General features: G+C 41.2%; 1 protein-coding gene across 2 annotated transcripts in view; it reads left to right on the top strand.

The window, feature by feature from the left end:
• NOTCH2 (notch receptor 2) overlaps positions 1–25,872 on the top strand; it is a 176,553-nt gene that overhangs the window by 110,866 nt on the left and 39,815 nt on the right. For both annotated transcript variants that reach the window (XM_032627827.1, XM_032627818.1), the window contains exons 6-15: positions 3,645–3,878; positions 5,228–5,383; positions 5,915–6,103; positions 6,941–7,054; positions 7,861–7,974; positions 9,654–9,887; positions 13,824–13,934; positions 20,492–20,684; positions 22,041–22,186; positions 23,758–23,871. In XM_032627827.1, the coding sequence (XP_032483718.1) occupies positions 3,645–3,878; positions 5,228–5,383; positions 5,915–6,103; positions 6,941–7,054; positions 7,861–7,974; positions 9,654–9,887; positions 13,824–13,934; positions 20,492–20,684; positions 22,041–22,186; positions 23,758–23,871 (1,605 nt within the window). The remainder of the gene's footprint in view (positions 1–3,644; positions 3,879–5,227; positions 5,384–5,914; positions 6,104–6,940; positions 7,055–7,860; positions 7,975–9,653; positions 9,888–13,823; positions 13,935–20,491; positions 20,685–22,040; positions 22,187–23,757; positions 23,872–25,872) is intronic.

The following is a 25,872-nucleotide window of genomic DNA, read 5'->3' as shown; positions in this document are numbered from 1 at the left end:
GGGACTTAGTCTGTAGATCTCGTGGACCAAACCCAGGGCTGGGTAGTTAACTGTGCTGCAGTAGAAAGAACAGTAGTTTTGGAGTCCAATTGATCTGAGTTTGAATGATAGTGCTCTGACGTACCAGTGTATGACTCTGGGTGGGGATGGTGGGGTTGGTGGTTACCTAACCTTTCTGAGCCTCACGTTTCTTATTTTTAGGCTTCTGCATTGGTTTCCTCCTTTGCCAAGAGGGGTGGTGACATGAAGGAAGTGCAGTATGTTGGCAGACTTTCCACTGGGAATTTTGGAACAAGCAATTTCGTGGCACCCTGGTTACTGTTTTTATATTCTGAATGTAATGACTGGTTGCTAGAATTGGAATGAGGAAAAAGTTCTGGCATAACTATGCCTGGGAAGGGTTTTGTTCTGGAGAAATGTGCCTGAACCTTAGAGAAAAATGATCCATTCTATAAAAGATTATTTATAAGCCAGTATTCTCTTGACTCTGTAGATTTGATTTCTCTCACAGTATCTAACACCAAACACCTAAGGTATTTGATGAAGGTATCGAACCTTCGAAAATCAACCTCATTAGAAAAACAGTCAACTGTACTCAAAAAATACATTTGAGTTTTTGGACGGTAATTTGAAGTCATAATTTTTCCCAGTAATTTGATGGTGCGAGTCATGATTTTAATCTTCACCTTTCCTGTCCTGTCTCCTTCCCCATGCCTTTGTGTGCTTGGGAAGACTGAGATGCACAGAGATTGTTTTGATATGGTGAGATTCACACCTCAAGTCTTTGTTACGAATTTGAGAGTCAGCAGCTCTAGTTTAAATCTCAGCTCTCCTGCACTCCCTGCCTCACAACGGGCAAGTTATTTTACTTCTCTGAGCCCGTTTCCTCAACTATAAATGAGATAATGATTGTGACAACTCAAGCACAATGCCTGGTTCATAGTATGCAATCAGTGACTCTTGGTCTCCTTTCCCAAGAGGACAAAACTTTCATTCCAAGGATTGTTTCATTAACCTAGTCTGTCTTACTACAATATTTAAGTGTCTGGGTATTATAATGCATACGAAATACATATGAGATGTTTTGAAATCAGAGTGTCTCATACTCAGAATTATCACAGAGCCAATAAGAAAGAAAAATAACATCCAAACTTCTCACATTCAGCAAGTCAGTTTGGTTTGACGATAGCACGGTACTTGAGTTGTAAGTGTAAGAGACAAGGCTCTCAGTAATTTCCAGGTTACAGAAACTCTTCACCTGCTTCTTGGTTATGTTTTCTTTTCTAAATCCCACCTGCATCTTAATTACACACCTGTCTTTAATCTGAGGTAGCATTTCTGCCAGTAAAGTAGGGGAGCAAAGCTTTCTATACTAAATGACATCGTCTCCCCTGGGGAAATGATTACTCCTGCACTCACTCACTCGCTCACTCACTTTGTATTAGTTGCAATAATACTGCAGGTTGTAATTGACAGATCCCCATCTGAAATTAGGGAAACCTGTTGGAAGGGACATCTCTCAGAATGGCTGTGCTCTTGAATGGACTTATGAAGAGTCGGTCTTCGGGAACAATTGGAACCAGTAACTTGAATGCCCCCAGTTTCTATTTTTCTTTTCTGTGTACTTCTGATTCACTGTTATCATTTTGTGTGTAGACTGGTCATGTTATTCTTTTGGTCCATGTGGTAGAGGGTCTCTAGTCCAAAAGTTTGGAAAAGAGACACAGTGACAGTTTGTATAAGATGCCCATCCTGGATCAGTCAGCTGTGACCAGGAAGGCATGCATGATCGTGTAAAGACATGGTGGCTCCTTCAAGAATTATGTGGATGAAGTGGGGTGAGGAGAGCAGCACAGAAGAGGGTCCTGAGCGCAGAGTTCCAGAGATGCCCACACACCCATTCTGCCATCTTAGGTAGAGGGATCTTAGCTGGGAATACAAAAAATATCCCTGAACTGAGGTTGCTTGCAGCCAAGTGATGGCAGATAGCTGTGCGATCAAAGAAGTGCAATAGAATGATGTTGGTTCTGTAATAATGGATGTATAGGTTAGATAGGAGTAAAGAATAGGTTGTCAGTTAGGTTGGATCAGACACAGCTAGCTTCTGTTAGCAGTGATGGCTACACAGTTGGGCACTTTGCAGACTCTGGAAATACTTGAGCCAAGTTGAATTGTTATCTGAGGACTAGGTATAGCCTTGGCATTTTCTGAGTATAAAAGTCCTGTGCTTTGTCGTTAAGAGGCCTCTTCATCAGAGTGCCTTTTTGAGTTATTCAGTGAGTTTTTTACAGAGAAAGAATTAAGGACGCCTTGAGGCTTTTTGGGTTTTAGCCACTTGTCATGTTCTGTTTTAGAGAATTCATATGATCTGAATATTCATTCCCTTTGGTAGCCCCCTAAACTGGTATTAAAAGACCTCTGATAAGAAAGATTCATCAGTTTGTTTTATAACTCAGGTGGCCTGGCACTAAATGCTTGCTAATCACAAATTCCTTGCTTATAAGTCGATTGTCACTGGGCCTAAGAGCCTTTGCCATAGTCCCCCATCCTGGCTCCCATAGTGACCTGCAGTCCATTCAGAAGTGGTCTTATTATCATCCTTCAGTTTGCTTTTTTAGGCAGAACAAACTGATCCTTTTCCATCTTCTACTACATTAGGTCGGCTTCCTACATCTTATTCCACTAATCCAGTATTTGCTCCAGTCTCATCATCTTGGCTTTGCCTTTCACATTCATACTTTACTATGGCTCTTATTGTCCTTAGTTCCTTAATTTCTTCTCTCTACCCTTGCTTGCCCTTAACCATTATTATTATTTTTTTTAATTATTCTTTCTTTTTTTTTTTTTTTTTTTGCGGTACGCGGGCCTCTCACTGTTGTGGCCTCTCCCGTTGTGGAGCACAGGCTCCGGACGTGCAGGCTCAGCGGCCATGGCTCACGGGCCCAGCCGCTCTGTGGCACGTGGGATCCTCCCGGACCGGGGCACAAACCCGTGTCCCCTGCATCGGCAGGCGGACTCCCAACTACTGCGCCACCAGGGAAGCCCTACCATTATTTTTAATTAAACCTTTTATTTTGAGATAATTATAGTTTCACACAAAGTTATAAGAATTAACAGAGAGATACTGTTTACCCTTAACCAAGTCTTCCCCAATGGTAACATCGCCTTACAGAACTACTATCCAGCATCATAAACAGGATGTTGACATTGATACGGTCAAGATATAGAACAGTAGCCCTAAAGCTTTGATTTTTAGGTCGCTTCTCATTATTCTTGTTCTTACTCATCTCTTAGACTCTTCTCTCCTTGCTCTTCTCACTTATGTATTCATTGTCCCAGGGATTTAGCCAAATCAGATTTAAGGATCGTAGAAGACTCAATTTTCTCTTTGATAGGTTGGCTAGATTTCATGGTGTCAGAGTTTCTAGGGATGGCAACTTGCATTCTGTAAATTATTTGCCTGGAATAACTATATGGATGTCTCAAGGTGGCCTTAAAATTCATGTGAGGACCTGGTCTGCTGTGAGTTAATTTTGCCTCAATTTCAGGCAGGTCACATGAGGGTGAAGAGTGTGTGGGGGCTGGTAGGGTACTGATCCTCTGAGACTTAAGAACCCTAATCAAAGGCGCTTTTCCCCCCAAAGGACAGTTCTGCACAGAGGATGTGGATGAGTGCCTGCTGCAACCCAATGCCTGTCAGAACGGGGGCACCTGTACCAACCGCAATGGGGGCTATGGCTGTGTGTGTGTTAATGGCTGGAGTGGAGATGACTGCAGTGAGAACATTGATGACTGCGCCTTCGCCTCCTGCACTCCAGGCTCCACCTGCATTGATCGTGTGGCCTCCTTCTCTTGCATGTGCCCAGAAGGAAAGGCAGGTAAGGCCAGCGGAAGAACAGAGCTGGAAATGAGGGAAAGGGCTGGTGAGCAGTCGGGATTTCTGCCTCCTCCTCTTTCATCCCTTTTGGGGTATGTCCTTTTAATTTCCATCTGTAGGAACATGCCTCTCAAAGCTGTTCTTCTGGAAATGTAATTAGCCAAAGTGCTGTGAAATTAATTTTCTTCCTTAGGACTTTGGGCTCTCAACTCTGTGTACCTCAGTTTTTCATCCCTCCAAAATGAAAGTTAGCAACTATTGCCTTGAGAACATCCATAGCCCTCCTTAAGATTTTAAGCTGAAAGGCAACTCCAAAATTAAGATGAATTTCTCAGAAATTAAGACAAAATTACTCACAAATGGATGTAGGCAGTTAATTTTAAGAAGAAATAATCCATTTACTCAGAAAAAGCTGGCAAGAGGGAAACAATTAAGTGCATTTCAGCTCTCCATATTGTCCTCTAAGGGAAGGTTTTTACCAACTGCAAAGTTAACATTGCTCTAGCCTTTCAGTTCAACAGCTTCTGGTTCTAGGAATAGAGCAGTGAAGGGAGGAATGTGATGGAAGGAGATTGCTTAGTGAGAGAACTTTGTGCCTAGCAGTTTTGAAATGTTCTTATATCTATGCCTTTCCGAAAGCCCCACCTCCAGCTTTGTAGAAGAAGCCTTAGTCACCTCTTCTTAAGCTAATTTCAGACTGGAAAATCCAGTTCCCATGTGAACTCTGCAGAACATGGGGCCTAGTAATATCTTCAGAGTCCTGAGGGCACTTGAGCCAGGAATGTTGACACTATTAAAAAGCTGCCGGAGTATAGGCTGATGATGTTCAGCTGAGTTTTTCTTCTGAGGCTCGTGAAATGCAGGTGGCCCCAAGATGATCAGGTAGCATGATCTTGGGAAAGGAAGTAGGTTGCCTAATAAAATATAGGATGTATGTAATGTTTGGGACATATAGTAAATAATTATTTGTTGTTTCTCTGAAATTCAAATTGAACTGGGAGTCCTCTATTTCTATTTGTTAACTAAACATGACAGCACAATGGGAAGTATATCTCCCTTTTCCTGTCTCCATCATCTAACCCTCTCACTTTATGGCCTCACTTTATCTGCTCTTGGGGAGGGGTCCAGCTAAGGGCTCAGGGTCAGGGTATCAGGGTTGTCTGCAGAAGCTCCTTGCTTTGCTGCTGGCTGCAGCATGTCTCTAAGATTGGGTCAGGAAATTGCCTCTAAATCTTCATATCGGATTTTGATGTGCCAGTCATAAGGTTTTCCCTCCTCCGTGAAAGAGAAAACTGTTCCCCAAGTAAGGGACATTTTCTCTGTCTTCTCCTTACCCCGACCCTGTGATAGGTCTCTTATGTCATCTGGATGATGCATGCATCAGCAACCCCTGCCACAAGGGGGCACTGTGTGACACCAACCCTCTGAACGGGCAGTATATTTGCACCTGTCCACAAGGCTACAAAGGGGGTGACTGTACAGAAGATGTGGATGAGTGTGCCATGGGTGAGTACACAGAACCTTTCCGATTCCTCATGGTGTCTGTCGAGCTCAGCAAGCATTTAAGCTGAAGCGCATTTTACTCTACGAGCATGTTTCACCCAAACCTCGGATCTCACCTGTTATATGCCCACTGTTCACAGCTAACCTTTCAGTGTAACCACATATTCTGTTCTGGGAACTGAAATATATAGAAGGTTTGTACTTGACTCTTAACATGAAGCCCTACCTTAGTGACAGTTTGGGCATAAGAACAGTAGAGACTCACAAGAGTTGAGGTTTTCCTAGTTTGTCTTTCTTTCCTTATTTCCTCCCTTCCTCCCTTCCTTCCTTCCCTCCCTCCTTCCTTCCTTCCTCTTGTTTATTTATTTACTTACTTTCTTATTGATTGATTGATTAGAAGAAAATAGGAAATTGAGAACCAGATTATCAAAGACCTGGCCCTAATACTAATAATCTGACCCACTTCTGTAGTCCACATTTGTGGAAGCCCCATCAAGTGCTCTGATCCTGGTGATTGGTGCTTGTGTCTTCCAGCCAATAGCAATCCTTGTGAGCATGCGGGAAAATGTGTGAACACAGATGGTGCCTTCCACTGTGAGTGTCTGAAGGGCTATGCAGGGCCTCGTTGCGAGATGGACATCAACGAGTGCCATTCAGACCCCTGCAAGAATGATGCCACCTGTCTGGATAAGATTGGAGGCTTCACATGTCTGTGCATGCCAGGTACATGGGCCATCAGTGTGTGGGATCTAGACAGGAGGCATTGCACTGTGCTTCTCTTAGGCAGGGCACTCAGTATAGCGTGGCAATTCCATAAGCTCTGTTAGCATTTAACCCCCCGCCAAGGGGACCCTTAAGGAGTAAGGCCATCTTAGAATTCTTAGAGCTATGAAAAGCAATCCCGTTATGTCAAAACCCAGATACATGTGAGAGAAAAATTCAGAAGATTTTTAAAATGCAAGTATACTTTGATTTAATAAAGGATTTATCATAAAAATTCTTTAAATAGCAAGCTTTCCTTATCCCCTGATATGTTACAAATAGCATACCATTCCATTTATAGAAAATAATTTTACCCATAATTGTATAGGAACTTGCCATTTATCTCATAGTGAGATACACATGCTTTGTTATACTCTGGAACTCTTCTGCACAGACCATTGCTTGAATCCTCAGACAGCACAGCTACAGCTGCCAGTGGCTGCTTTGCCTGATTGAGGGTGCTGGCCTCTCTAGCCTTGGCAGGCCTTCCTGACCTTTACTTGCACCCTGAGAGCAACAGCGTCTCTGACTCGGCTGGTCTTTAGGAACGCTAGGTCTTAGCAGGGTCTTTGGAGGTGACCTCTTCCCCCTCTCCACAGAGGCATGGATATCCCAGAATATTCCCCTGTCTGGCTGAGGCTTACAGTGACTGTTTCCAATCACAGCAGAGTCCTCTTTTCCCTCTGCAGAAATGTTCATACTCATAGCGGACATAGTCCTCTTTGCAACTTTGTGCTTTCTTGGCTAGAACACGCCTTTGTCTTTTTCTAAGCCACTTGTGTGGTCCATTTTGTTCAGGTTTCAAAGGTGTGCATTGTGAATTGGAGATAAATGAATGTCAGAGCAACCCTTGCGTGAACAATGGACAGTGTGTGGATAAAGTCAATCGCTTCCAGTGTCTGTGTCCGCCTGGTAAATGCCCACCACCTGCCCCTGTTTTCTTTGAAAGCATAAAGCTGGCTGACCACAGGGACGGGAGGAGGGAGAGAACGTGTGTGGGCTGTACATGAGGAAGTCATTAAAGTGAGTGCTTCAGGATAGGAGTGTGTGTGTACAGAAATGGGGGATTTGTTTCAGCTAGTGTATCTTCCAAATCCTTGGTGGCCAGAAGTCCAAGTCTATTCTGAATGACCCATGACCTCTCTGTCTGTGTGTACATTTGGGAAAGTTCATACCTCACGGAAGCCTTAGTTCTAGGTTATTCAGGATTTTATTTTTTCCTGTGGGTCATATTCTTGAAACCTTTCTGTGAGATGATTATTTTTAGACATTTCACCCATGGGTACAGAAACAGCACAAGGCAATTCTTTGCAGAGAATGCTGTGTCTCTCCTTCGGCTCTCCCCAAAGCTGTTGTTGAAGACGTGCTAAATTTTCTGCCAGAGTCTATAGCCTCTCTTGTTTCTTTAGAGAGGAGGTCCCAGTTCTTCTGAAGCTACATTCACTTGTTAGGGGGCTCTGCCTATAACCATTCAGTCCCTACTTTAACTAGAAGTGAACTCTGTGCTGGGAAGAAAAAGGTAGAGAGACACACAGGTACCTCTGATGCCCTGAGCCTCACCTTATCCTAGTTACCTGTTGGGTAGAATAATTCTACATTTGCTGACCCATGGGTATAAACCCTGCCAATAACAACCCAGTTCTCTTTGGGCATCATTCTCATAGTAAGGAAGACATAGGATAACCCTTTGACTTGTGTCATCGCTGTACCCTTTTCAGGTTTCACTGGGCCAGTTTGCCAGATCGATATTGACGACTGTTCCAGTACTCCATGTCTGAATGGGGCAAAGTGTATAGATCACCCAAATGGTTATGAATGCCAGTGCGCCACAGGTAAGAATTTTTCAATTCTTATTCCCCTGGTAGGTCTGCCTGAACAAAACAGGAGACCGTCCTCTTCTAGCTGCCCTGCCAGGCCAGTCCACTAACATGGGCTGCTCTGGGTTTAGAAAGAGCTTCTTCCAAGCCTCTTTCTTGCTGCTCTCTCACTGTTTCCTCTACAACACCTGCCTCCTTCACCACAATCGTGGCCTGGCCTGGACATTTCCATTTGGTGCCCCTGTCTTTCTTGGGCAGATTTTGGCAACGGTGAGTTTCCAGCTGGCTTGACCTACTCCTTTGGAAAAGGGAAGAGTTCCAGGTGAAAGCTATTTTTCACTGGGGCTTCTCAGCAGGAGACCTGTCTCTGTGTTTCTTGAGGCAAGTGATCGAACAAAGGCCCAGAAATCTGGGGGCAGTGGTGTGCAAGTGCAGAGGTTTTCTGCATAAAAGATGACTGATGCTTTGAGAGTTGGATGAGTATTTGAACGGGGGAGGGAGCCCTGTCTGGGAAAGTTTGGGTCCTCTTTCCTGACTTCTGCTACTAGGGTCAAAAAGAATGTTTACAGATATTCTACATTTCTGATCTGTGGCGACATTTCTAATTTGGGAGTAGATTTGAATAAGCCAAATGTCCCTTATTACACATTGGCTTCTGCGCAGACCATCATTGTGTAGAAAAGGACTAGAAATTAGTAGCCAAGGTGAATTCCCAGTTTCTTTTTTTCATCTGTTTAAGAAAGGAGTTATGAATATAATCCAAGATATTTTTTCTTATGTTAGAAGATGGAGTCTTAAAGGATTTCAAGCATCATGTGCATGATTGTTTTTGTGATCACAGAAAAGCAAACTAAGTCATAACAATAAACACAGAGAATTACTATTTCAGTAGTATTGGAACATTACCACTTGTTAGGCCTACTTAGAGAGGGCCCTGTCAGATGGTCCACTTAATTTTCTTCTCTTTTCACGAACGTTTGTCTCTGGTTGGAGAGGTTTCAGGTTTTGTCTTCCTCTGGCCAGATTATGCTTGTGGAGAATAACCTTCACTGGAGAGAATTTACAAAGCTTGAACTCACGTTTAAGCGGGAGGAGAGCCCTCCTAGAGTCTTTTAAAAGGATTTAATGTTGAATAAAGGAACTTTTATTTGTCCCTTTTCTTTTAACTGTCATAGCTTGTTCATTCATTTTATTTAACAAATATTTATTAAAAACTTACTGTATATGCATAGATCCCTGGGAGGTTGAGAGGAACAGAGAAAAGTTCTCTGTCCTCTCAGGTCAGAATTGGGAAGATAAGGTACATGAAACCATTAATATAGTACCTGTATATGCAGTTGGGTTTGGGAGGAAAGGAATATAGAGGTAAATATATTGAGGAAAAAGAGTGAGAGCTATTCCCCACTGAAGTCCAATATTAAATGAAGATGCAGTTAAAGCGTCTCTGCAATGAAATTATTGTTTAGAAAAAGCTATTTGAATTCTACAAATTTGACTTGAAAAACTTTATTTTAAGCAAAACGCTCTAGGCTTGCCTTATAAATCAATGCAAATAGTCAGTTCCAACTGCTCATTGCCTGCAGTATGAACTAAGACTTGGGATGTGTAGGATAAGTGGATGCCGGCTACATTTATGTTCAGGTATGCAATGTCTGCCTTGGTTTTTAAGCATCTTTGGTACAATTTCTTCCAAGGATTCACTGGTGTGTTGTGTGAGGAGAACATTGACAACTGTGACCCCGATCCTTGCCACCATGGCCAGTGTCAGGATGGGATTGATTCCTACACCTGCGTCTGCAATCCAGGGTACATGGGCGCCATCTGCAGCGACCAGATAGATGAATGTTACAGCAGCCCTTGCTTGAATGAGGGTCGCTGCATCGACCTGGTAAATGGTTACCAGTGCAACTGCCAGCCAGGCACATCAGGTAAGGCCACGCCGTATTTCCTTTGGAGTTTTCACTGTTTTCCAGAAACAATTTATGCGGATGTCTCAGACATTCTTGGCATATGCTTAGATAACCTAAAAAATAGTCTTGATTCTGAGAAGCTCAGCCAAAGCCATGGCCAGAAATGTCTCCGAGACAGATGGCTCTCTAGCCAGTAGAGAAATTAGAGACAATAGCTTTGCAAAGCTGATGACTTTATGTATGTGTTTCTCATTAAAAGGAGGCACACCACTTCAAAAAATTGAAATTATTATTTAAAATTGAAAGCCATCTTGCCTTTGTGGCTTGATTTGATTGTCTTTGTTTCTTTAACCTCCACCTCAATCAGATTAATGAAGTTGGTCCTCCCTCCCTCCCTCCAGTTCTTCCAATAGTTTTTCCTCTGTTTCAGAGTCCAGTATTTTTTTTTTTTTTTTTTTTTTGGCGGTACGCGGGCCTCTCACTGCCGCGGCCTCTCCCGTTGCGGAGCACAGGCTCCAGACGCGCAGGCCCAGCGGCCAGGGCTCACGGACCCAGCCACTCTGCGGCATGTGGGATCTTCCCGGGCCGGGGCACAAACCCGCGTCCCCTGCATCGGCAGGCGGACTCTCAACCACTGTATCACCAGGGAAGCCCAGAGTCCAGTATTTTTAATGTGACACTTTCTCCTGGTATTTTTCTCTGGTGGGCCTTGGCCATCTGGTGGGGGGAATCTAAAGGAGAGGAGAGACTTTGCAACACGTTCCATTGTCAGTTAGAATGCAGAGCTGCCGTTTCCCATCCCAAGTTCCTTGCTGTTTCCTGACTCCAGTTGAATGACTGCTTGTTAGTCGTGAGGGCATGCTGCTCCTCGCTGGGGAAATGTTGAATTGTTTTCTCAGGCAGCAGCATTTCACAGGTTTCAGTAGATCCTGTTTTATTTATTCGAGGAATAATTATGGTCACAACTGTGGTTAATGGACAGAGAAGTTCTGTGTCTCCGATCAAAGGAAAATGTATTAGTGGAAGATTAACTAGTGTGTGCCTTTGTTAGAAGGGAACCTGCCAATACGAGGGGTGATTTATTGAGAACTCATTTTCCATTTAAGGAAAATGGCCTATGTAGGGGGCAGAGGTGGGGGAGGAGGTTAGCTGCCCTCATTTCATCTTGTTATTTCCAAATCCATTTCTTCAAACTTGTCAAAGGCCTGGTCTTCATCCAGGAACCCGTACATGCCAAGTTTGAAAACAAAGTCCTTTTTGAGTTGCTTAAGCATACGAGAAACATCCCATGCCTTCCCAGTTGAAAATGCCTTCCCCCTCCCCACGTTTAGATAACTCAGTAAAAGAGCTGAATAGATCTTTGTGAAACCTTCCAAAAGCAATTTGCTTCCGGGCTGGTCCCCCGACATGAGAACTTGCAGTACGAAAAGAAATTTGAGAGATTTACAAGCAATTGAATGGATGCCTTTAGAATGGTGGGGCTGTTTTAGGCTTTGCTGTTGTTCCCGTTACAACAAATGTACTGGACACCTGGGTGAGTGGTGGGCTGGCAAGCACTTTGTTTTCTCTGGGATTATATAATAATGCCAGGTTGGGTCAGGTGTGTTCCCTGGGGAGGAGAGAGAAGTCAAGGTGAAAGTAGCTGTCAGTGAGAAAGGCAAGCAGTAAATAACGGTGGTGTGAAGGCAGCATAGAGAGGGAAGGCCCTGGTTCTCTCAGAAAACTGCCAAATCCATTCCTGTGGCTGTTTGGAGTATTAAAGCAAAGAGATGCAGGCAACGTAAAGAGACCTTGGCCTGTAATGGGTGGAGAAAGACCTGGCATGTACCAGGAGCCTGGGTGAAAGGATTCATTCAATCAGCCATTAAGAATACACTCTCGAGTTCTAGAATAAGAATTCACAACCCATTCATAATATAGTCTGAGTTGGTAGGTTGGAGTTTGGATGAGTGTGTGGATAGAGGGATGCTTTACAACTTGCTGGTTATAATTGTGGTTTCTCACCCACTAAGTACTTAAAGTGCAGTACACTACCCAGAATCACTTTTGATGCCTTTTGATCACTTTTGATGCCTTTGATACCTGTGATCTTCAGTGAGTTTTTTTGGGTTTCAAGTCACAGAAACCACCTTGACTAGCTAAAAGAATCATCAACAAACAACAACTACAAAACAGACAAGCAGAAAGAATTTTGTGAAAGCACACAGAAGTATCTTACAGATGCCAAGTGAGAATTGAACAATGTGGCTTTGGGGGGATGAGCAGGAAGTAAGGGCCACATGCAGACCATAGGTCACGCAGTTCATGTTCCAACGTCTCAGCGAGATAATCTCATTGGCCCAGCTTGAGCTGGGTGTCTCTTCCTGCTAGAATGAAACATGGATTTGGGGGCAGAGTCACATTGGACCTCCATGGCTGTTTGGGGCCTGCCTTGGTCCATTGTGAGTAAACGGGGGTTGTCAAACAAGGGCTAGACACATCTCCTAAAGGTATCCATTTGTAATCAAGGAATATTGAAGCCTTGCCTCATCTGTGGCCAGTAGGGCAGTATAGCCTCATTCATCACAGAATGACCAGTATGGTGTGGTGAAGTGTATGGAATCCAGAGAGCTGGGTTCACGTCCTAACTGTGCTGACGCAATTGTGCAAGTTCATGATAAAATGGGTGTAACACAGCTTGATTTGCCAGTGGAGTGAGGAGAATAAAGTTATGGAATGTAGGAGGCAGAGTACTTGGCTCCTGATAATGGCTCAGCAGATTGTTGATATAGTAATTATTATCAATAAATATTAAGTGTGAGTGAATAAAAACTATGGCATTTTGTTGTGGAAGTTTCGTTTATTAGTTTATATCCTAACTATCAGGCTTTATTTGTAGACTTTTTAAACGACCAAGATGTTCTTCTACTATGATACCCAACCACATCACTAAATTCGTGTTAAATAAATAATGAAATGTCATGAGTAGTTTTAGAGAATAATGGTAACAATAATGATTGGTGTATCTCTGCCATTTAGTTACCCATATCTACAATTAAACCTTCCTAAATAGAGCCAGACTCTACCATTCATCTGAGGAACAGACCGGGAGGAAGGCGGCATACCCCAGAAGGAAGTTACCAGACTCTCTATCCTGAACTTTAGCCCATCATAGGGACAGTCAGTATCAAGCTTATAGTAGTAGATACAAGTTCCAAAATTCTAATTTTCATGTGAAAGCTTAAATTTTATCTTTGGAGCACGGTACTGTCACAGTTGTTTTCCTTGAAATGGCAGGTTTATTTCTCTCACTTCATGTTTGCTACATACTTAGGTCTGAATAGCCCTGGTTTGTCCGTCAGTTGTCCTTTCAATTAAAATGGGATTCTTTGAACAAAGCAACTGTTTCAGTTCAGTACTCAAACAATCGCACAACTGCTTTTTCTGGAGACAGCTCTGAAGTTTGGCATGCCACAGAATTGCTTTGTGTATATTTTCCATTTCATCACACAGAACAGTAGAGGTATACTCAAGGGTCAAGGTATAATCAAATTATAAAGTTAATAATTTTGACAGCTTGACCAGAGTCATTCTTAAGTGACGCTATCTTTTTGTTTTGTGTTAACCGAGTACATGGAGGTGAAGAATAAAAAGGCCACCAGTACAATTTGGTGCCACTGCCTTGATTCCTGTTAAGATGCCGGCAGTCCTACCCCCATTGCTTTTGCATCATTAGTGCAAATTCCAACACAATGAAAACAACAGATAGTGGCTTAGTATGGTTAATATAATCATTTTGACCTCGTGATGCCCCTGATGGGGCCTGGAGGACTGCACTTTGAGAACTGCTACTTTCCTGCATTCAGGGTTGGCTGGATACTCTTTAGATTTCTTAACACCTAGCATCACAAGCAGAGATCATTGGTATTTTCTGTGCTAATACTGCATGGTTTCTCTTTGCTTTCATCTTTGCAGGTGTTAATTGTGAAATCAATTTTGACGACTGTGCAAGTAGCCCTTGTGTCCATGGAGTCTGTATGGATGGCGTTAATCGTTACAGCTGCGTCTGCTCGCCAGGATTCACAGGTAATGCTCCTTTTTGTTGGGTGACTCCTCCCTCAGCCCCATCACTTTGGGAAAAGGGCACCTAAAGGAAAATTACTTTTCAAATATTTCCTATTTCTTGGTCTCTTGGAAAGTTAGAAGTTTGATTCTGTGCTTCTCTGGCCCAGTTTTCTCCTTACAGGGCTTCCCTAAACTGTAACATGAAACTTTTCATTAGTTAGGGTTTTTAGGCCATGTGTTTATAACTACCTGAAAAGAATTTCTTTTCAGACTTGAATTATATAGCTTTCAAAGCCACCCTTATTTTTCTACACTTAGTAGTGAATACCTTCTGTAAAGGCATGGCCAAGGTAAAATTCTATGAAAACACTAAATGCTTTCTTCTGAGTACTTCCTCTTATGGGGGATTGTTGGGTAAGGCCAAAACTTGGGAGGATCAAACTGTTTTTGGCTAGCACAGAGAGGTTTTTTTTCTCTCTAGGAGGAAGAAGGTAAGTGACTAAAATAAAATTGGTTATAATTCTTCTTAAATTATAAGCAGCTAGAACATTTATACACACACCATGTGTGCACACACACAAACTCACATGCATCTTCTCTTTTACCTCTTTTGTTGCTAATAAGGTTACCCTCCTGATCAAAACATGCTAGAGGTTACTGAGCCTCTACTGAAGGCTTTTACTGACACATCCGTTTGTTAATGGCACCATCAGAGAGCATATAATGTGCCTGTCGCGTTCTTTCTAGACAGTGCCACATAGAAGCAGGCACTTACATAATGATGTTACCATTTAATAAATACCATGTGCTCATTTGCAACCAATGTGAGAAACTTCCCATGGAGTTCTTTAAACTATGATGTCAAAAGGCCATCAGAGCCAAGTGAAGAGATACCTCTTGCTTGCCGGAAACTTACCTCTCTCTGTACTTCACAAGCCTTTGCACTGCTTGGTGTGACTGTGGACATGAGAGAGGAATGTTTATGGCCCACATGGGTCACCGTAATATCTGCTCAATGGAAGATAACTCAGAAGACAGGTGTGATGAAACCTCTTATATCTAGTGCCCAGCACTGCTGGTCTAGCCAGACGTACTTCTGTGTCCTGAAACGTGTTACTCCAACATTAAGTGACAGCCAACTGAATACACAAAAATTCCTGCTAGATAGAATGACATATGCATTTTTCAAGGCCTTATTTTGAGCTAGGCATTAAATTAAGTGCCTAACCTCATTGAATTGTCACTGCTATTATTATTTCTGCGGTATTGATGAGAAACCCAGAGCTCAAGAGAGCTTAAGTAACAGTACTAGTGCACTGCGGCCAGCATTCCACCCCAGGGGGTCCTACTCTAGAGTCCATACTCATTCCCACTTCACTGGACAGCCTAAGTAGGTGCCTGCTGTGGTTTCTTTTTACATATGTAAGCCTCAGACTCGTCTTAAATTTTTTGGAAATGTCAGTGAATCATGTGTTCTCTCTTTTTAACATTTAGCAAATCAGGAAGGTCAAAGAGGGAGGACATGGGCTAAAAATATTCTAAAATAAACTTAAGGTGTAGCATGAAACTGCATAACCAAGAAATGGAATGTTTTGGTTACTGGGTGGTACCCTGTTCTTGGAACAGTTTTCTACAGCTGTTTTTCCTATTTGTTTTTTTAAGTCAGTTGCTGAAAATATCAGAGACAACTGTGATATATACTCATGACCTGTAAATATGAGGTGTTTTAGTGTTGCCTTTGTTTTATTTTAATACTACTATTTTTTAATTACAATTTTAATAACAGCTTGAGCAGATTTAAGGGAGGTTTTTTTTTCTAAGACTAAATTCTCTGTTCTCTGCAGACCTCTTTATACTAAATGATTCAATAGGAAAAGTAAGAAATCATGTGGTACTTCTATAGAATACTTCCCAGTTTTATAAACTACTTTTCAGTTTCACCTTGATGTCCATTATTTTGCTGACTTCTTATAACAGTCCATGAAAGTACATAGGTTGGATATGAAACCAAAAGCACAGGTAACAAAAACTAAAATAAACAAATGGGACTACATTAAGCTAATGAGCTTCTGCACAGCAAAGGAAACAATAAGTTGAAAAGGCAACCTACAGAGTGGGAGAAAATATATGCAAACAATATATCTGATAAGGGGTTAATATCCAAAATGTACAAAGAACTCACACAACTCAATAGCAAAGAAGCAAATAATCCAATTAAAAATTGGGCAAATAACAAGAAAAAGAATTCTGTAACTATGTATGGTGACAGATGTTAACTAGACTTATTGTGATGATCATTTTTCAATATATGCAAATATCAAATCATTATGTTGTACACCTGAAACTAATATAATGTTCTATGTCAATTATACCTCAATTAAAAATGAAAACACATTAGTCAGGAGTAGCTATACCCAGTTTTGGAAAATATTATTGGAAAATACCCAGTAATTTCCAGATAGAGGATATTGGCAATGTTCACTCTAATTCTCAGAGCTACATGATTTAGCCACAGACTGACTGTATTTTTAACTTGTAAATCATGATTTGTATTTTGAAATCCAGTATCATCTGAAAGAGGTGAGGTTCTGAAAGCTTTACAATCTACCAAACCCTAGTGTTTTTCAAATAGCATTTGAAAGGCTAATCATGAGTAGCTACCAATAGAGCTAATCCTCATTAAAATGTCATTATACAACTATGTAAAATCACCAAAATACAATTTAAAAAATAGATATGAGGTTTACCGTCTTGTCTCTCTCTAAATCTCTTACAGTAGTTTCTAATCAGGAGTAAGGTGTATAAATGTTTATAAATTATAAATTTATAAATGTTGAACATGCAGTTGCTTTTGGTCCTCCAGCCCGTAGTCAAGCGAATAATGGCATATCCTGAACAGGCACGCTGCTAAGCACAAGGGGAGTGAGGAGCACTGAGTGTGGCAAAGGTGGTAGAAAATGAGATCATGCCTTTAAAAAGATTTAGAGTGTGATCCGGAACCCAGACTGCATTCATCAGAAACATTCAAAAAATGTATAAAGGATGAAGGAAAACAAACGTTTAGAATCAGGGGGAAGAAAGGGGAAAGGACCTTCTGTTTCCAAAGAAGACATACAGATGGCCAACAGGTACATGAAAAGATGCTCAACATCACTAATCATCAGGGAAATGAAAAAACCATAGTGAGGTAATCACCCCACACCTGAAAGAATGGCTGTTCTCAAAAAGATAAGAGAGAACAAGTGTTGGCAAGGATGTGGGAAAAAGGGAATTCTTATACACTGTTGATGGAGATGTAAAATGGTACAGTTATTATGGAAAAACAATATGGCAGTTATCAAAAAATTAAAAATTGACTTATCCTATGATCCAGGAATCCCACACTTGAGTATATATCTGAAGGAACTTATTTCGAAGCGGTACCTGCACACTCGTGTTCATAGCAACATTATTCACAGTAGCCAAGAGAGCGAAACAACTTAAGTGTAAATCAATGGATGAACGGATAAAGAAGATATGTTGTGTATATACAGTGCGATGTCATTCAGCCGTGAGAGAGAAGGAAATCCTGACATTTGCGACATGAATGGAATTTGAGGACATTATGTTAAGTGAGATAAGTCAGACAGAGAAAGACAAATACTATATGATATCTCTTGTGTGCAGAATATAAAAAAGCCAAACTCATAAAACCAGAGAGTAGAATGGTGTTTACCAGGGTCTGGACTCGGGGGTAGGGGATTGGGGAGATATTGTTTAAGGGAACAAATTTGCAACTAGTAGATAAATAAGTTATAGAGATAGAACGCATAGCATAGTGATCATAGTCAACAGTACTGCATTATAAACTTCAGAATTGCTAAGAGAGTAGATATTAATTGTTTTCACCCCAAAAAGAAATGATAGTTATGTGAAGTGATAGAGGTGTTAGCTAACTCTGTGGTGGTAATCATACTGCAATATATAAAATATATCAAACTAGCACATTGTATACCTTAAACTTACACAATGTTATATGTCAGTTATGTCTTAATTTAAAAATTAATAAAACAAAAAAAGCAGATAGGGAAGTTTTATTATTCTCATTTAACAAATAAGGCAACTGAAAGATAGAGCTTGATGTGTCCATGGTCTTAGCTAGTGAGTCACACTGCTAGGACTGTGAGTTCCCAGAAGGCAGGGACCTCCCTAATTATCTTTTTAGCCAGCATTTTCTAAAACAGTGTCTAGCACAGAGGGAACACTTAGAAAATGTTGCTGAATGAATGACCGGAATCACACATGGAACTTCTGACATCCAACACCAGACTCTCGAGTCTGGACTATACCATGCTTTCGTTCATTAAATACTAATTTTTGGGGCACCTGCCTACAAGATAAGAAACATTGGTTAATTTCTCATCCAGTAGTTACTGAGCCCAACAAGGCACATAGCCTTGTGCTGGGTGTTTCTGACGCTGGGGTTTCTAACGCTACTTTAAGCGTGGGACCTCGCTAGTGAAGCAGCTGTCAGTCCAAGTAGACTGCACAGAGAGGCACTCAACCCTCTCAGCTAAAGATGACTTGAAAATTGATTCTGCAAAGAGCTTTTAAAAGCAAGTGAAGGAAATGTGAGAGGAGTGGCTTCTGAGAAGATTCTTCCCAAAAAAAGGACAGAAAATGAAAAGGCTTTTTCCTCTCATTCTCCACTGGATTGCAGGCTGAGGATACTGCTACAGTTGAAGAGTTCTGGCTCTTATCTTGGTGCCAGTGGCAAACACCAAAAAAAAAAATCAGCGGTTGAAGCTAAGAAAGTAGTATTTTAAAATAAGTTATTAATAAAACACTTAAGAGGAAAATAGCAACTACTACCAGATTATGGGTTTTTACCTCAAGAACCACCAATAATGGTTTAGAGAGCAGTGGAGGGTGAAAAAATGTTAATACCCATGCTTTAAAGGGGTGTGTATCTATTTCATTTGGAATTTCCTGTTCTAAATGCAGGGTTGCTCTTTCTTAAATGAAAATGCCTGTTTTTATCTAAATCAGAAAATTATCTTCTTAGAAATTTATAAATCCCTTCATAGCAGTTGCTTGTTGCCACTCATTTACAGAATTATGGGTTATTTTAAAATTTTATATCATTTTGGAATATACAGTTAAATCTCATTTATTCAAAACTTAACAAAGCAAAACTCTTACGTAACTGGCATACTTTATTCCACTTAAAGAAATAAATGTGAAGGTTATAGCAGACATCTTTTCAAAGTGCAGTCTTGGATATGTTTTAGAGGAAGAACATATTCAGTTCAGTTTCATATATTCTGAACATTTACGTTATTATTTGGTGATAAACTACTAATAATTGTCTACATCAGAGTTTCTCAAAATGTAGTATTTGAATCACCTACATTATTTATTTATTTATTCTTTATTTATTTTTTTTAACATCTTTATTGGGGTATAATTGCTTTACAATGGTGCGTTCGTTTCTGCTTTATAACAAAGTGAATCAGTTGTACGTATACATATGTTCCCATATCTCTTCCCTCTTGCGTCTCCCTCCCTCCCACCCTCCCTATCCCACCCCTCCAGGCGGTCACAAAGCACCGAGCTGATCTCCCTGTGCTATGCGGCTGCTTCCCACTAGCTAGCTATTTTACATTTGGTAGTGTATATATGTCCATGCCACTCTCTCGCTTTGTCACAGCTCACCCTTCCCCTTCCCCATATCCTCAAGTCCGTTCTCCAGTAGGTCTGTGTCTTTATTCCTGTCTTACCCCTAGGTGCTTCATGACTTTTTTTTTCCCTTAAATTCCATATATATGTGTTAGCATACGGTATTTGTCTTTCTGTTTCACCTACATTATTTAAAATGTGGTTTTGGGGCTCTAAGGATCTCCTTTTAAAACAAGTACTTTTAGCAACTCTTTTTGCACATTAAAGTTTGAGAACCACTGGTCTAGATTGAGAGACCCTGGATGGTTTTCTCAGTGATCAGAGAACAATAAAATTATGCTTAGAATACTCTTCTTCCTGCGGCAGAAGATGGATTAATACAACTCTAAAAGTGAAAGTAAAATAGCTTTTCTTTTCAATCAGTTTAATCATTAAATTAATAGTCTACTCACGAAACATTCCTGTTAATTGAGATTTACCATATATGGAAATGTAAGAGATTGACTAACTGAAAAAATGAATGCAGTAAACCAGCTGAAAGCAGTGATAAGGAAAGCTTCTTGGAGAGTACTCCAAACAGCAACAAGAAGAGCAGCCAGCTTTGGTAACATTTGATGTTCTCTTTTTGAATCCTTGTAAAGTTTCCCCATTTCTAAGATGGAGTGAAGAAATACATGTCAAAACACTCCAACACTGTTCCAGCATTTTGTTAACTTTATTTTCAAAGCACATTGCCCTTTGCCCCTTCCTTGCATGGCACTAAGGGCCGTTGGATGTCTTATTCCTTAAGTCTTGACATGCGGTGCCCAAGGCATCTTATAGCCTATGAAGATGAAGGTATCAACACAATAGATCTCATAGTTCTGTGTCTCTTCCCTAAGCGTTTTGTATTTGACAAAAACTGTCTCCCTTCTCTACAGGGCAGAGATGTAACATTGACATTGATGAGTGTGCCTCCAATCCCTGTCGCAAGGGTGCGACATGTATCAACGATGTGAACGGTTTCCGCTGTATATGCCCTGAGGGGCCCCATCATCCCAGCTGCTACTCACAGGTGAACGAGTGCCTGAGCAATCCCTGTGTCCACGGAAACTGTACTGGGGGCCTCAGTGGGTGAGTAGCTGTCATGTATTCATAGTTTCTTATTGACTTGTGTCAAGCCAGTTGAGTTTTAGTATTGGCCATACCCTGTAGAAGTCAGTCAGGACTTGAGCCGAGACCTCGCTGAAGATTTCGGTAGTCTGCTGCATAGCCTACCAAATCGCCACTTCTTCTCTACCTTCTGTGACTGAGTAGGTGGAAAATAAGGAGGACTGTCTCTTTCCTCATGTGGGTAGTCAGCACATGGGAGGAATCCGGGGTAATTTTATGAGTCTTTGGCAATTGCACTTTTAGTACTTATTGCAAGATTGAGTTCTGAGGGATGTTCTATTTGATTTTCCCCCCTGCTTAAAAAAAAAGCCCAACTCTGTTCTATCACGGTACCAGTGGGTGCCACTGAAGTAGATCTGGTCTCAGCTAACTTGAGACATGGCCCTGATGAAATGTTCACAGTTTGCAAGCCCCTGAGAGTTGTGTAATGTGTTGGTAAGTAATTTTCTAGAATCACAGAGTGTGATGTTAGGTTCCATGAGCTAGTCGTGTACTCTTGCTGTGCTTGCCAGAGGACAGGACTCTGGGCATTACCATTTGCCATGCTTCCGACAGGTGAAAGAACGAAGAGTGTATTAAGAGGTAAATAGGAAATCAAGTTATTTCCAAGATGAATTAACTCAGTATTCCTGTTTCAGAGTATAGCAGCCTGCAAAGAATCCCAACCCATCTACTTTTTTTTAAAGGATCTCCAGACTAGGAGGCTATTATCTCCTGATACCACATTCTAAGTGCTAATGATGTTCAGCTTGTGAACAATGTGCATATATTTCAAATACCTTCATTTTTGTTCCTTTTCCTGCTCAGTACCCTCAGTGCTTTCTGGGGGCAGGGATTCAGGTCAGAGCAAAGCATGTCTCAGAAGTCAGACATCCCAGGAGCTCTTCAGAGTGGCTTAGTGTCTCTGATAACTACACTACTTCCTGGGTGTCTGTTTTACACCAGAAACAAGTGATCCTAAGGCTTGCGTTACTTTTAGTTTATACAGAAGAAAAGAAACTGCAGCTTTATCTGTGTTAACGTGTCTTTCAGATTGTCCTGATTTGTTGTACCAACCACTGTTTACATAATGAAAACTCACTATACTTACTTAGTTTCTCTAGCATCTTTGTGGGCCAGGAAGGTGTGTTTACTGAATACTCCAGATGGGCCCACATGATTCACATGGTGACCCAAGTATAGGTCCATAGAGGATCAGAAATGAGATTAGCTTACCCAAGAGTTCCTTGGTCCTTCAGTTTTTCAGAATGGTGTATTTCAACTATGACTCAATTGTACATTCATCCCGCAACAGTAAATAACTCTGTCTTCTTTCAGATACAAGTGCCTCTGTGATGCAGGCTGGGTTGGCATCAACTGTGAAGTGGACAGAAATGAATGTCTTTCTAATCCATGCCAGAACGGAGGAACTTGTGACAATCTGGTGAATGGATACAGGTGCACTTGCAAGAAGGGCTTTAAAGGTGAAAGCAAAAGTGCATATTTTTATCTCCCTTCTCTCTCTGCCTTTCTGTTGGTGCATATGGCTGGACTCACTTCTTCCTTGCCCTTTTTTCCTTCTCATTCATATAGCAAATATAATTTGAGTACTTAATATTTATAGGGCAGTTGGGGAATAAAAACATAAATAGATTTATACATGGATTCTATTTTCAGACTAGCAGAGAGGTGAGTTATTGAAACAGTACCATTTAAGGTGAGCAACTAGAACTCCACTTATACAACTTTGGACAGGTGTTCTAATTATAAGCTCCAGTGTAGGCTTGATTCTATGTTAATTTGAAAGAGATATTGGTAGTAGAATGAAAATTTTGTTTTACTGTAATTGTAGCAATAATATCATGGAAGAATCCATGTATTTAAAACCTTTCCAACAAATTCTCTTACACATTAAGATATTCTTAGATGATACATAGTCACCTGTGGCCTTCTGGAAAAATGCGTAATAGTAGGTATTGTGTAAAATCACGTTTTGAGTTGTCTCTGTTGTATTTCTCCCATTGCTTTTTTCTTAGATGCTCAAGAGAGAGAAACCTGTGGGTAAATCATTCACATTTGTACTTCGCTATCCATATAGTCACTGATTTCACCACTCAAAATTGTGCCAGGCTACTGTAACACATCAGTATGTTTCAGTGTCACTTGGATTACTTGAACATTTTCTGAGACCATATTTTAGTCAGTAATTTTCTGACATTCAGATATATTACATCTGCAAAGAAACTTATAGATTTAAAAACACTTTTATTTCTTTGTCTCATTGAGACTTGCTGATCAACAAAATAAAAATCAAAATGTGAAGTCCAGAGTTGTACGGCTGTTGAGTAGCAGAGTACAGTTTGAACCCAGACCTCTATACTCCTAGACCATCATTTTCTTTTGTACAGTGCTGTAGTTCCTCAGTTTTAAGGCTCTGTGTCAGGCCCTACTGAAGGGACAAAGGCGTGTGGCATTTAGTACAGTCCTGTCCCCATGGATGCTTCCTTACTCTTCTCTTTTTCATAGTGGGAGTAGATTTCGTGTCTTGGATCAGGGGAAACAGCTTTGTGACTTCTGGAAGCCCTACCACATCGATGGTAGAGACTGTGCATTTGAAAGAGTGGGCATAAATCACAGGCTATGATCAAGTATTCAAATATTTTATCCCTTGATAACTTACAGGCTGTTTTGAAGCCCTGACCAGATACTCTGTATAGAAAGAGCTTCTATTTAGATATAGCAGTAGGTCTTCACCCTAATGAACTTCATGGTCCATAATGGAGAAATTACTTATGTTTGGAGGTGCATTAGACTTTCAAGCTATTAGAATATACTGTTCTTCCATTCATTTTTTGATGGATTAAGCACTTTTTACTGACTATGTCAGGGACTTGACACTGAAATGAATGAACAGGTGTTCCAGTGGCCTGAAGAAGTTAATGCAGTTTCTGAGGTGTTTAACGTTTACCACTGAGAGGATTGCTTAGTAAATGAGATAATGAGGAGGCTAACGAAGTTTCACTGTCTTCGGTTTTTTCCCCTTTTCTGTCTACAGGCTATAACTGTCTGGTGAATATTGATGAATGTGCTTCGAATCCATGTCTGAACCAAGGAACCTGCTTTGATGATATAAGTGGTTATACCTGCCACTGTGTACTGCCATACACAGGTGAGTCCTGAAAGTGCAAGGACCAGAAGGGTTGCTTGGTCTCGCCTTGTCATTCCAAACCTCTGAGTCTCAGAGATGGGATATGTGGGGCATTGATGCCGCTCTGAGGAATCACACCCTCGTCACCCCTCCTGCCCTCACTGACTGGGTCTTCAGCTCTGAGAGAACACTGTGGCCTCTCTAGATGCAAGTGGTGGGGAAACTCATTTGCTGCCTTTATTTTTTAGGGTTTGAAAATTTTTTAAAATTATATATGGCTGGAATTGACACATAGCTGATGGTTTAGTCATTATTTGAATGGACCCAGAGTCTCTGTGGCCTGTGCTCTTAGTCTGAGTTTTGCTAACACAACAACTACCACTTATTGGTCATTTACTATGTGCCGGACACTCTACATACTTGGGATTATTTGATCTAGTGCTCACAATAATTCTACAAAGTATTTAGAAGTTCCTATCACCGTTTTATACATGTGGAAGCTGAGGCAAAGAGAGGTTACTTGCTGAAGGTCACATAGGTAAGTGGTAGATCTAGGATTTGTCCCTAAGTCTCTCTGAATCCAAAGCTTGTCCTCTTGTCATTCTTCTCCTCACGTTCATTGCCACTGCATCTTATTCAGAGAGGTACTACCCCTGGGATGGCGATCACACACACGCAAGACATGGGTGTGAGTTCATTGCACATCAGGTGTTCTTTGTTTCAGGTGGTATTATAGGAGTGTGCTTGGACGTTTCTTTGTAGTCTCCTGCCTCATTACTGCCATCTTGTGATTGGTTGTATTTGTGTGGCTCGTTTACCTCTTCGTCAGCCATTTTCTTCATCTGTGGGGAACAAAACAGAAACATGAACAATGACTTTGCATGTTTCTCCAGTGCATAGCATGCAGGCAGGAGCATGGCTGAGTTCTTACTCCCCCGGAGCCTTAGGCTGTTCATTATAGCTGTTGCTAGTGACTCTAGGCCGTTTGGAGTGGCAGAGTGGCCAGAAGCGTGCCTCTGTTACCTGAAAGACTTGATACTACATTGTTACCTTTGCCACCTCTTTAGAAGAAACATTCATGCAGGGAAAGTGCATTTAGCCATACGCGGGCCTCTCAGTGTTGTGGCCTCTCCCGTTGCGGAGCACAGGCTCCGGACACGCAGGCTCAGCGGCCATGGCTCAGCTGCTCCACGGTATGTGGGATCTTCCCGGACCGGGGCACGAACCCGTGTCCCCTGCATCAGCAGGCGGACTCTCGACCACTGCACCACCAGGGAAGCCCACAGACAGACAGTCTAAATAACGCCATTTCACAGTGATAGTGCTGATCACATTGGTTGGTACTGAGCAGATGATCTTACTTACAACCATAAAGACTGAGAATTGACGGCTGTAGGGAGATACAAGCAGGTGTCACTATGCCCAGGCACATTAGAGACTTACCTGAATATGACTAAGGTGCACAGGTCATCTTGAAAATATTTGTCTTCTTGCTATTCAGATACTGTAAGAATATTTGACTAAATGCTGGCTGTTGGTTTTTCTGCGTATTAGGATCTTATTAAAAGAATTTACTACTTGTGAATTTTGAGAGATTATATGAGACTGGAAATCTATGCAGATTAAAATTTCAGTGCTGAGTGTCACTAAGTGTTTTAAGTGTCATTGAATTTGGCCAGCATGAAGGGAAGTAGGAAACGTTGCCTTTCCTTGTGAGCCATTATTCTGACCAGACACATTAAAAACTTGTAGGGATATTGATGAAATTGTGGTAATATTGTTTTCTTTCTGAATACAAAATTTTAGGATAAAATTTTAAATTGAGTTAGTTGTAATTTGACTTTATTTTGTTGAAGTATAATTGATTTACATTATATTCATTTCAGGTGTACACTATAGTGATTCAGTATATTTAAAGATTATACTCCATTTAAAATTACTGCAAAATAATGGCTATATTCCTTGTGCTGTACCTTATATATATGCAGCTTATCTATTTTATACATAGTAATATGTATCTCT

The sequence above is a fragment of the Phocoena sinus genome, chromosome 1 (genome assembly GCF_008692025.1).
Source record: "Phocoena sinus isolate mPhoSin1 chromosome 1, mPhoSin1.pri, whole genome shotgun sequence".
NCBI classification, from domain to species: Eukaryota; Metazoa; Chordata; class Mammalia; order Artiodactyla; family Phocoenidae; genus Phocoena; species Phocoena sinus.
This window is presented reverse-complemented; position numbering and strand designations above follow the sequence as displayed.